Genomic DNA, 12,975 nt, shown 5'->3' with positions numbered 1-12,975 from the left:
AGCCCGGCCCGGCCTGTTCCTGCCACTCGCACCAAGTCTACGGTGAGCGTCGCCAGCCCGGCCCGGCCTGTTCCTGCTACTCGCACCAAGCCAGGGGTGCGAGTCGTCAGCCTGGTAAGGCCCGTTCCTCCTCCACGCACTAAGCCAGGGGTGCGAGTCGTCAGCCTGGTAAGGCCCGTCCCTCCTCCACGCACTAAGCCAGGGGTGCGAGTCGTCAGCCTGGTAAGGCCCGTTCCTCCTCCACGCACCAAGCCAGGGGTGCGCGTCGTCAGCCTGGTAAGGCCCGTTCCTCCTCCACGCACCAAGCCAGTGGTGCGCGTCATCAGTCAAGCACAACCCGTGCCTGGGTCACCGGTGCCTGGGAAGGTACCGGTCAACTGCTCCACTATGGAGCTGAAGCTAACCGCTCCTGCTAAGTCCAGTTCAGCTCCAGCCGGCGGGGCCAGACTGGACCAGGGGCGCTATGGGGGGTTTATTGGAGGGTGGTGGTCAAGGCCGGAGCCAGAACCGCCGCCGAGGAGGTATGCCCGCCCAGCCCTCCCCTGTTTTGTTCAAGTTGAGTCGCGGTCGCAGTCCGCGCCTTTAGGGGGGGGTACTGTCACACCCTGGCTCTGGGACTCTATATGTTGAGCCAGGGTGTGTTCATTCTATGTGTTTAATTCTATGTTGGTAATTCTGTTGTGTTTATTTCTATGTTGGCTAGAGTGACTCCCAATCAGAGGCAACGAGTGTCAGCTGTCGTTGGTTGTCTCTGATTGGGAGCCATATTTATACTGTCTATTTTCCCTTTGTGTTTGTGGGTTCTTGTTCCGTGTTCGGTCATTGTTACCGTGGACTTCACGAGTCGTTTCTTGTTTTGTTTATTGTGTCGATTATCACTAAAGATAATAAAGTTCACTATGTTCGTTCAACACGCTGCGCATTGGTCTCTCCCTGACGATCGTGACAACTTCCTAACTGATGTCTTGAGATGTTGCTTCAATATATCCACATAATTTCCCTTCCTCATGATGCCATTTATTTTGTGAAGTGCACCAGTCCCTCCTGCAGCAAAGCACCCCCACAGCATGATGCTGCCACCCCCGTGCTTCATGGTTGGGATGGTGTTCTTCGGCTTGCAAGCATTCCACTTTTTCCTCCAAACATAACGATGGTCATTATGGCCAAACAGCTCTATTTTTGTTTCATCAGTCCAGAGAACATTTCTCCAAAAAGTACGATCTTTGTCCCCATGTGCAGTTGCAAACCGTAGTCTGGCTTTTTTATGGCGGTTTTGGAGCAGTGGCTTCTTCCTTGCTGAGCGGCCTTTCAGGTTATGTCAATATAGGACTCGTTTTACTGTGGATATAGACACTTTTGTACCAGTTTCCTCCAGCATCTTCACAAGGTCCTTTGCTGTTGTTCTAGGATTGATTTGCACTTTTCACACCAAAGTACGTTAATCTCTAGGAGACAGAACGCATCTCCTTCCTGAGCAGTATGACAGCTGCGTGTTCCCATGGTGTTTATACTTGCATACTATTGTTTGTACAGATGAAAGTGGTACCTTCAGGCATTTGGAAATTGCTCCCAAGGATGAATCAGACTTGTGGAGGTCTACATTTTTTTTTTCTGAGGTCTTGGCTGATTTCTTTTGATTTCCCCATGATGTCAAGCAAAGAGGCACTGAGTTTGAAGGTAGGCCTTGAAATACATCCACAGGTACACCTCCAATTGACTCAAATGATGTCAATTAGCCTATCAGAAGCTTCTAAAGCCATGACATCATATTCTGGAATTTTCCAAGCTGTTTAAAGGCACAGTCAATTTAGTGTATGTAAACTTCTGACCCACTGGAATTGTGATACAGTGAATTATAAGTGAAATAATCTTTCTGTAAACAATTGTTGGAAAAATTACTTGTGTCATGCACAAAGTGGATGTCCTAACCGACTTGCCAAAACTATAGTTTGTTAACAAGAAATGTGTGTAGTGGTTGAAAAACGAGTTTTAATGACTCCAACCTAAGTGTATGTAAACTTCTGACTTCAACTGTACAAAGTCATAAACCCTGCCTTTTTCTACAGTTTCGATTCTTAAAATATAATTTGAAACCTAACCCTTAACCCTAACATTAACCACACCGTTAACCTTATGCCTAACCCTAACCATAAATTAATTATTTTCTGTTGGCTCACACAGCACGCATGTGTAGAGGGAGCGGTTGGAATGCAATTGAGTGAGTGAGACATTGAGGGGAAAGGGAATTTAGGGAGCAGAACTGTGTGATGCTTGGCTTGGTTTATTTTTTGTTGTGTCTCGCAAATGCACATGTACCAGTGGATGCTGCAGAGGGGAGGATGGCTCATAATAATGTCTGGAAGAGAGCGAATGGAATGGCTTCAAACCATTTGTTTGATGTATTTGATACCATTCCATTGATTCAGCTCCAGCTATTAACACAAGCCGTCCTCCCCAATTAAGTTGCCACCAACCTCCTGTGGCATGTACAAATGGAACACTAGAGTCAAAGCAAATGAACATTGTCTTCAAGACAACAAACAAATAGTTTTACAGTATTAGAATTTTTTTTTATCTCTGGTTAAAGATTAAGTTTTGACGTCTGTTCAAGTACTTGTGTACACGATTACCCATGCCCATCCATACCCCACGTGAGCCGGGACCCAAAGAAAATGAACTGTTATGGCTTTGTGTTGAATCCTGAGTCACCCCCAAGGAGACCTATGTTGGTCCCACATAGGTCTCCTTCACCCCTAAGTCATGGGCCCATTTTTTGATCTTACATCCAAATACCTTTATGGGGGTTGAGTATTCCTAGCAATCCTCCAGGATGGACTTCCCCTTGTGAGTGGAGGCATGTCCTTTTAGTGATGCCCAGTAAGCAACAGAGAGTTTTTGACATCTTAAGGGTATCTCATCCAAAAATATGAAGTATGTAAACTTAACATGATGAACAGGAATTACATTTACTCTCACTGGTGCCAATACGATCTAGTTGAAAGCCCTGCTCATAATAAGCCACGCCTCCTGAAAAATAACCTAAGGATTACGTTAAAAAAGACCCAGCTGCTAGGTCAACCCAGCATGAGAGTAAAAAAAATCCCAATTGATGGTTAAATTAATCTATGTTTGGGTAATCCTGACAACCCAACTTGTTGGGTTATTCATACAAGCCAACTGGCTGGGTCAAAATAACCCAGCTTGTGTTCAATATTTTGTGGAATATTATAATTGTACTTCACTCTCTATATCCATTCAATAAAGGTTTGTAATTGCCAATGAATATGATAGAGACTTCATTGTATGACCACGATGTTGTCTGTGTGCAAATAATTGTTGGTCCGGTCCTGTATTACCAGTAGAGTGTGTGTGTGTGCGTGCCCGCGTGTCTCTGTGTCTTTGTGTCTGTGTGTGTGTGTGGCGCTAAGCACTCCTCTCTGTGTGTCTATCTAGATCCTGTACAACCAGCAGAGTGTGGAGGTGCAGGGGAACCTGAAGAGGAAGCTGATCACGAGGCTGCAGCCAGACACAGACTACAGCTTTGTGTTGATGTCTAGAGGGAACAGTGCTGGGGGTCTACAGCAGCAGGTCTCCATCAGGACCGCCCCGGACCTGCTCAAGACCAAACCCATCCAATACCAACACGACCCAGAGGAGGGGGGCAAGCTCACCATCACCCTGCCCAAAGTCCCCACCACCGCCCCTGTCAGGTCTGTACCATAAACACTGTGGCTGTTACTGTCACTATCACCATCACTCTCACTGCAATACTAGGGCTATAACCACCTTCCTTCCTGTTCAATGCTGGTGTTTCTGCATTGTGGCATGGTTATAAATGTGTTACTCCTGCTATGTCACTATTCGTCTAACTGGGGACCTGGGGGCGATTGTTCCTTAGTCGTGGACCGCTATCTGAGCCCACTGTATACAAGATGGCTTTCTCAATCCCTATACCTATTAGTAATATTTATTGGTGCCACTACTAGTATTATCCACCGCATCCTGTGCTTACTATAGTTGTATCACAACTATCTCCTTAAGAACAGCAGGGGATAGAAAATGATTTGTGAAGTGTTGCTACTGTATGTTGTCTGGGTGGAAGTTGTGTAACTTCATCTATTCATCTATCTGGCTGGAGGCCATATTTCCCAGAGCTATACTGTTAAAAGTAACACCCAGCACCTAAAGGAGCTAGGAGAGGATTTGGACAGAGAGAGGATGATGCACAACAGAGGCTAAAGAGGCTGAGCTGGCTGGACTTTAGGTCCAGAAGGCCTTCCTCACCAGACACACAGAAAACAACATGGCTTTCCATGCTAATGCTAAATCGATAGCCTCAGACGAGCACAAGGAGGATGAAGGATACTTGGAGGATGAGGATCTGGACGCACGCACGCACGCATACACACACACACACACACACACACAAGCTGTGTCCTCCAGGGCCGCCTGGTTGGAGAACAACTCCAGTGCCTTTATATACGTCCCACTCTTCTACACACCAACATGAAAAAATACTATAGTATACTACACTACGGCATAAATACTAGTGTTTTTGCTGACTTTACTGTAGTATTTACTGTGGTGTTTTTGCTGACTTTACTGTAGTATTTACTGTAGTATTTACTGTAGTATTTACTATAGTTTTTTTGACTATATTACTGCAGTATTTACTATAGTGTTTCTTCTTCGAGAAACCTACTGGAGAAATACTAAAAAAGCATGTTTTCCATAACCGGTCAGTCTGAACAGAGAGTTCAAAGTTTATGCTCTTTTCTATAACCTGTAGGGAACACAATATACTGTATGGTCTATACTTGGCATTTAGGTTTTTCACTTATGGGTGGCACAAATTGCGATATGGGCGAGGGGAATGGTCAGGGTATATGCAAATTAAATACTGTAGTATTTACTATAGTTAAAGTGTAGTGTTTTTGTCGACTTTACTGTAGTATTTAATAGTGTTTTTTTGTTGTTGTGAATAATACTGTACTATTCACTGTAGTATTCTACAGGATACTACAACATTCTATAGTAAGTACTACACATGATCGAGGAATACTACAGTGTGTAATATTTGTATTCTACAGTATGCTACATTTGACTATTTAATTCTATAGGAAGTACTGTAGTATTCTATAGTAAACTGTAATATTTTTTAATGTGAGCAGTTCATAACTGCCTTGTTATTTTCACATTTAGTTTCAGTGTTAGAGCAGTAGAGAGAGAACACTATTAGGGATAAGTCTGGCTTTGTCCCAAGCCAGCCTGCTGTCCTACAATCATTACTAGTAAAAACCTTTAAAAATTGCATCTATCTAAAAAATCTGTGCTAGTAAGACACATATTTACTGTAGCTCTATGCTCCTTTCCCAATACAGCATAAAGCAATTTCTTCTAGAGTTGGCTTCAAATGATAACTAATAGAACATCTGGGGCACAATGCAGAACCTGCAATTTCAGACAAGGTACTTTTTTTTACCCCTACTACTCGGGCAGACAGACTTGCGAATTACTTGGACTCAAGTGTTTGTTTCTAAAAAGAAACTGGGAACATCTAAGCCGTAATAAGCAGCGCCAGCAGGAGTGTTAAAAAAAGAAAACTAATTTAGCAATACAATCAGTATCTTAATGCCCTGGCTAGACCTTTTCATCACACTCTGGATTAGAGCCAGACACACGCTCACACAAAGGCAGACATACACATACACACACATACACATACACTCATGCACACACACACACACACACACACACACACACACACAAGAGCAAGAGTAAACATCAGAGCCAAAGCCAAACTTATCCCACTATTCCTCTGGTGACAGAAGTTAACTACATGGGTTTAACAGGGCAAAGATGTTGACTCATCAGAGGGGGGCATGTGTTTGCAAAGCATACATGTGTTTGCCTATCAGAGGATTCATTATCTGGTATGAGAGACTACATATCTATGTTTGAGTACTTCTGGCTGTGGAGGATGGATTGAGGCCTTAGCAGAGCCTGCATGTTATGACAATACAGATATCTGAGATATGCTCAGGCTTACCCAAAGGGACACCTTGTTACACACACATGTATGCACCCATGCACCCATGCACACACACTCATTCTCACTCACTCACTCACTCACTCACTCACTCAGTCCATCACACACACACACACCAAAACATTTATTCTCATTCAAAATGCTATTTTCCCAAACCCTAACCCTAAACCTAACCTTAACCAAGCCCTAACCTTAACCTTAACCTCTAACTCCTAATCCTAACCCCTAACCCTAATTCTATCCCTAACCCTAATTTTTAACCCTAACCCTAAACCTAACCCCTAAGCCTAAAATAGCATTTTTCCTTTTGGGAACCGGTTGAAATGTACCCACTTGTCAAATTTTGGAACCCAAAAGGACCACACGCACACGCACACACACACACCCTGGTCGTACTCAACCTGCTTGTCTCTCTCTACAGATATTACTACATAGTGGTGGTTCCTGTCACACCAGCCACACTACGCAGGTGGGAGAACCCTGAAGATATGGACTTGGATGAGGTGAGTGAGTGAGTGCATGTGTATGCTTGCGTGCGTCAACAGCACCTCCTCTGGGCACAGACCAAAAAAAGCACTTTCTTCCAAGCCCATTAAATATAAAGCATCTTTAAAACATCTCATATCCTTTGTCTCTGCCAAAAAAAAGAACAAGACAATATCGACAGATCATGCTGTGAATCGTTGATTACAGAATTCTCAGCTTTCACTACACATGTGAAATGCCCTTTTTGCCCTTAACAGTCTGTCTTTGCGGTGCAAGATGGTGATTTCCATTTAAACAAATACGCTTTTTATTTTTAATTTCAAGTTTTGCTTCTCCTGAGTGTTTGAGGCACTTAAAACACTCCTAAAAAGCTGCTCTTAGCATTTTTTTGCTTTGTTTTATTAATGTGGACCATTTGGGCTTCAATACCTTCTTATGCTTTCTCGTGAGTTTGCTTTCTCTTAATCTACTGTCGTCTGCAGAAAAAGTGCAGCCTCTTGAATATCCAAAAACCATAGAGTGTGTTAAATAAATATGCCTGCATCCAAAGCATCTTTGAGACAGCAAGATCTGCTTTGTCATTGTCAAAGCCTTTTTTTTTCTAAATAATTGCCGTTGCTGCAGTTTTATAGACTAGAGAAACTGTGTGGGTTGGTTAAAGTTGTATTGAAGAGCGGAGAAGAGTAACAAGGTTATAGCGATGGTTTACATAAAAATGTCATGTTGACTTTATAGGAATCAGTAGAACTGTAGAATACCTCAGACATTCTCTTTGAATACTGTTTGCTACCTTGACCATTAAGTGCTTACAGTGCAGTAGACCCTGGTAGAGTTGTGACAGAAGCAGATCAACAGACAGAGACAGGTAGAGACAGATAGACAGAGTATGATGCTCACTGAAGAGGCAGGTGGAGAAGAGATTAGTCAAACAATCTACAGACACACATCTACCTACCCCCTCTCTCCATCAGAGGGAGTGAATTAATGATACCTCATACACACAGACAGGGACATACACACACAGAAACAATTGTGTTATAGGACCAAGATGTTATAAAACTTTAATTACTCTATGCTTCATTTGCAGTATGATATTTTAACCCACCTGTGAGCCTAGAAGCACAATTCATTGTAGCCTATGGGCGCAGTTTATGAGCATATATTTATTTGATGTGAACAGTATGTGTGCTTTATATTGCTGACTATATAGTTTCTATACAATAAAAACATAGATAATAAAGTTATTTGTCCAGTTTGGGGTTAAGCACCTTGCTCAAATCCACAATGGTAGGAGATTGTGTATCTTTGAGTCTTCGCTCCAATTGGCACCCTATTTCCTACATAGTGCACATACAGAATGGTGCTATTTGGGACGCAGATAAGAATCTCTCTCTGTGATGTCATGTCAGCTCCTGGAGGCTAGTTCTGACCAGAGCCTGAGGAGGAGACAGACCCAAGAGTTCCTCAGACCCTACATTGCTGCCAAGATGGATGCTCTGCCAGACACCTTCCCTCTAGGAGACGAGAAGAAGTACAATGGCTTCTACAACAAGCCTCTACCGGGCCAGCAGCAGTACCTCTGTTTCGTACTGGCTGCCCTCAAAGACCACGAGTCTGTAAGTGAAACAGCCACTTCTCCTTATCTATAGATACTGTAGTCCTGTCACAAACACAACTTCCAAACACTATTACCATCCCTGAGATACATGTACATCCAATGTAGAATCAAACTTAAAATACTAATACTGTTAGTACAACAGTAAGCATATGTCATATACTGTAAATGCCCTTTGAGTCTGCCATGCCTATTCTACACAGTGCAGCCTCACTATTATTTTATTTTAATACAGTCACTTGTGTTTTTTGTGATATTCCTCTTGTCTCTCAGTGAGCTAGCTAAGTAACAGATGAGCCAACGCTCACGCTGGGGTCGCCACGCCACTAGCTGCACGAAGCAGCAGCACTGCATGACTCACGTCTGTGTAGTGAGTCATGGTTACGTGTGCACGTGTCACAGAGAAACTCTGAGAAACTACTCAGTGTGACAGTAACTGGTTTCCTCTTCAGAAGATACACTCACTGGTGTCCTTGGTCTTCACTGCATTAGTTCAGACAGCTCCTCAGCCTCAAAACATGTTTCCCCTATTTACTGTATATATTTACTGTATGTATGCTGCATGTGGAAATGATGGGATGGTTGATAAAATACTTTTTTTAAAGCATAAATCTGTTTTACAACCATTGGAGCACCAACTCTCGACAGTGCCAGCCCATTGCTATATCTATCTTCTATCTTTTGGTAAGCAATACATTGTGGAGAGAAAGTGGAGTTCTGTATTGTGTTGTGTTGAGCTAGAACATAGTTATTTCTCTTTAGCAGAGTGACAGACAGACACATTACAGATCTGTGACCCAGTAAAGTGAATTATTGTTGAATCTAAATCAAGCCTGGCCAGAGAACATAGCAGGCTAATCACATTCATGGGAAAACAGGGAAGTGAGCTCAGCTCTTTAGTTATGGCAGGGTTGGTGGCAGGGCGGATAGAGAGGGAGAGGAGAGAGGAGGGGGGAGGAGGGGGGGTTGATGGCAGGATGGAGGAAGGAGAGGAGGATGGAGGGAGGCAGGGGACTGGAGCAAAAGGGTACTGCAGCTTTATGTGGCTCCCTTGGCTGGTAAATATGCCTGGAAGTGTGAAATTGGATAAAAGAAACAAGCCATATAAACAGTGTGATCACTTACAGCAGGGAAGAGAGGGAGATATGGAGAGAGGGACGAGGAGAGGGCGCATTAGAGAGAAAGGGTGTCAGTTTCATCAGAGGGGACTGGAGAGAACCGTATGGGATTTATGGAGGGGTGAAAAGAGTGAGAGGTACAGAGAGAGAGAGCGATAAGTCTGATGGAGGAAGAGAGAGTGGTAGAGGGAGCCTTGGGGAAATAATATACAGTACTAAGATAGAAGAGAAACGCAGTAAAAGTTTTATGGATGAGATTTTCTTTTTTTTTATGGGGAGATTTTATGGATGAAAAAGCGAGAGCTGTTTAAATGACACAGAGGGAGGCAGAGAGACAGAGACACAATGAAAATAGGGAGATGGAAAGAGACAAATAGAGAAAGAGACAGATTGAAAGAGCGGGCGAGAGACAGAATGAAAGAGAAAGACAGAGAGACAGAGAGCGAGAGGTCGTAGCCTGGGGATTAAGGGAGTGGGGAGTGGGGGGGCCTGCAGCTCTGTCCTCACCTCAGACACACCCAGAAGGGATCGTTGTCAATATGTTAAATCATCATGTTAGTGTTTAATGCTACACCGATCTCCTCTCATTGCCAATGACTATAAGGATCTATCTGCAAAAAGATGATTCTGAGATAAATGTATTTCAAAGTTCCGAACCCTCATTTGTTTGTGTCAGCAAATTATATATTGTATTCTTTTGAACTTATCAACATGAATTGGGGTATTTAGAGTACTTTATACCGCAGCGTTGGTGAATACTAGTTTCTGATTGGCTAGAAGGGCATTCTAAAATAGACATTAAAACCAGATAACGGGACAGTTGGAAAATAAATCAGGACAGTTGGAAAAGATATCGGGACACCTTGCAATCATGACGCAATAAGCGCCTACACATGCAGACCGTACTTACTACGAAGTTACAGAAAGCTCAACCAACAACCACACAAACCGAAATTGGATACATTGTAAACGCAGATCCAACAAGGACAAACTTAGCTAGCTAGCTAGCATTTATTTGTTTTTGCAGAGACATATTTTATTGGACCATCTGATGACCTAACGTGGTGAGTGATTAACATGAATTTCTCTGGTCCTTACTGGTGCAGTCATGACGCAAGTGGCACTATGTCAATAACAAGGCTATGTCAATTACTGCATTTTGACAAAAATAGTCCCAAGCTCTGTATCACTTACTACTACCAATGTGCTATCGTGAGAATGATTATTGAGAGACCTCTTAACCTTTTACTGCAGTGGGCTAAATCAGGGTCACACAGTGTTTCTTGGTAGTCTTAAACAAATCTACTTTGAAACAAAAGTATACATCTCACACACATTTACATGACAACTAAACAAAAAATCGGACATTATTCTTCCATTGGAATTTGGTTTTGCTTTTAGCTGGTTGAAAGTATAGTGATTACACATTGGGAATTCAACAAACTTCTGGCTGTCTTTTTGAGTGGTTGAATACACATACTCTAGGTTGAAATCTCATTGATCAACATCTCAACCAAATATTACCCACATTTCTATGTTTAAATTATGTGGTTTGCCCAGTGGGAAGTATAATTATGGGAGAAACAATGGAAAAAATAAGACTATATTTACCCTATGCACTCCTCAGTCTTCTCTCCTTCCCTTTCTCGCATCAGCTCTGCTTTTCTCTCACTTTATTATCTCTCCAATATGCAGCATTCCCATGCAGCATTTGTAAATGTGGAGGCCCTGGCAATAAATTATTCACTCACTCTATGGGATGTGTTTCTATCAGATTGTACTTCTCAAATTGATCACTCCCAAAGTTTATCCCTTCTCTGAGAATATCTAAACATCCTCTTTTGTTTGGGCTTCCATCCACTGTGTCTAAGAGGCGTGACTGCTGCCATTTTTCAAAGAAGGTTTTGTGCTGCACTGCCTGCTGCACTTTGCCAAAAGTACAAGAATGAGCTATGGAGAAGATAGAGAGGAGCCTGGGAGATAGAGAGTAAAGAAAATGAGAGAGAGAGAGAGAGAGAAATAGAGAGACCGAGACAGAGGGAGAGAGAAAGAGGAAGCAGAGAAATGAGCTCAACATGAACAGTTCTCAGAGATGTCAGGATATTCATGGCTGTTTCTGTCATTGAGTCGATCATGACCCCAGGTCTTTCTCAGAAGGTATCAGAATCTGGGATGCACCATGACCTTTTGACCTTGAGAAGTGAACCTTTGTGTGCAAAGCCTTTTGGCCCTTCTAAGTCCTTCATTTATGCAGGATATGACCGCAACCATCTGCATCAATATCAGATGCATATTTTCAATATTTCATTTCCAGACATCAATTTATTCTGTGGTGAAATATTCAGAAGACTCTACAGTAACTCTTATTTTGAGTACTCCCTTCCTCATCCTTAACTGGGCCTGACCAATGCTAGCCACATGTAGACCTGGAGGCATGGCCTCAGTGAAAGTGGTTGGGATTTCCACTGCCAGTTATTAAACATGAGAACAGGTCGATCCGCTCTCTATCCTCCATGTGCCATGTTGCTGTTGAGAGAGCATCCTCCTGCGAACACAGAGGCCTAATAATTGTAGTAACATGTCTTAACAGCGAAGGGGCTGCAAATGGGACAGGTAGAGAGACAGGTAGAGAAAAAGGTAGAGAGAGAGGTAGAGAGAGAGATATTGATGGAGGAGTAGACTCGGTCATTGTGCATAGTCCTTTCTGTGTCCAGGGAGGGTGACTAGTGCAGGGGAGGATACTCATCAGCGGCCACTGAGAACAAATCCGATAAAGGCGACAACTTTTATCACGCCTTCTGGAAGCCAGCAGAGATCCCGGGGCCAACCCTGTCTCACTGGCGTCATTAAGCTACAGTATATCACAGTCTCACTAATTGACATGGCAGGGGTAGAGGGGAAGAGCAGACGAAGAGAGCAACACAGGCTGAAAATAACTAATGGTCAGGGGCAGAGCGGAGCGAGGGGAGGGGGACAGACTTAACTACCATGGAGCAGTTGTGAGTGGGTGATTGCTGATACAGGGCAGGATCTGGAGTTTGTTTATCTGCTCGTAGCATATGTGTACTACTCTCTGAGTGTGTTTAGTAGTAGCTTCATCTGCATCAGCACTTAGGCTACAGCAGGCCTATACCTCTCTCCAGGCCTGCCTCTGTGCCACCACAGTAAGCAGGCATATGTAGTGACTGCAGTGCTCTATTTGTTTCTACGGCAATTGGAATAAACGTCTTTGTCAGCACCAGTTAATGTTTTTATCATTTAAAAAGGCGATTAAAACCCCATTAAAAAAGGAGTTCTGTCATACATTTCCAAAGAAGGCAACAACTACTTTCCTCTCTCTCTCTCTCTCTCTCTCTCTCTCTCTCTCTCTCTCTCTCTCTCTCTCTCTCTCTCTCTCTCTCTCTCTCTCTCTCTCTCTCTATCTCTCTCTCTCTCTCTCTCTCTCTCTCTCTCTCTCTCTCTCTCTCTCTCTCTCTCTCTCTCTCTCTCTCTCTCTCTCTCTCTCTCTCTCTCTCTCCCTGTGTCTCTACCACAGATCCCCTTTTCATCAAGTTATTTGCAGAGAGGCTGGGTACAACGGATACGGCTTGGCATGATGCTGGTGTCACATAATAAAGTTAAATGGATCAATTTGCAAGGCATAATTCGCTTAAAGTAACTGCACTTGTTGTCACTTTGTGTTCTGGCTGACAGGCTGGGGAAGTTTC

The 12,975-nt window shown here is 43.3% G+C and overlaps 1 protein-coding gene across 9 annotated transcripts in view; it reads left to right on the top strand.

Moving 5' to 3' along the window:
* LOC121540500 (receptor-type tyrosine-protein phosphatase F) overlaps nt 1-12,975 on the top strand; it is a 422,639-nt gene that overhangs the window by 359,589 nt on the left and 50,075 nt on the right. For all 9 annotated transcript variants that reach the window (XM_041849427.2, XM_041849426.2, XM_041849428.2 and 6 more), the window contains 3 exons: nt 3,454-3,710; nt 6,471-6,552; nt 7,945-8,151. In XM_041849427.2, the coding sequence (XP_041705361.1) occupies nt 3,454-3,710; nt 6,471-6,552; nt 7,945-8,151 (546 nt within the window). The remainder of the gene's footprint in view (nt 1-3,453; nt 3,711-6,470; nt 6,553-7,944; nt 8,152-12,975) is intronic.

This window comes from Coregonus clupeaformis, chromosome 26, assembly GCF_020615455.1.
Source record: "Coregonus clupeaformis isolate EN_2021a chromosome 26, ASM2061545v1, whole genome shotgun sequence".
In the NCBI taxonomy this organism is placed as follows: domain Eukaryota; kingdom Metazoa; phylum Chordata; class Actinopteri; order Salmoniformes; family Salmonidae; genus Coregonus; species Coregonus clupeaformis.
Note: the sequence above shows the minus strand (reverse complement) of the source record. Positions and strands in the feature narration are given on the sequence as shown.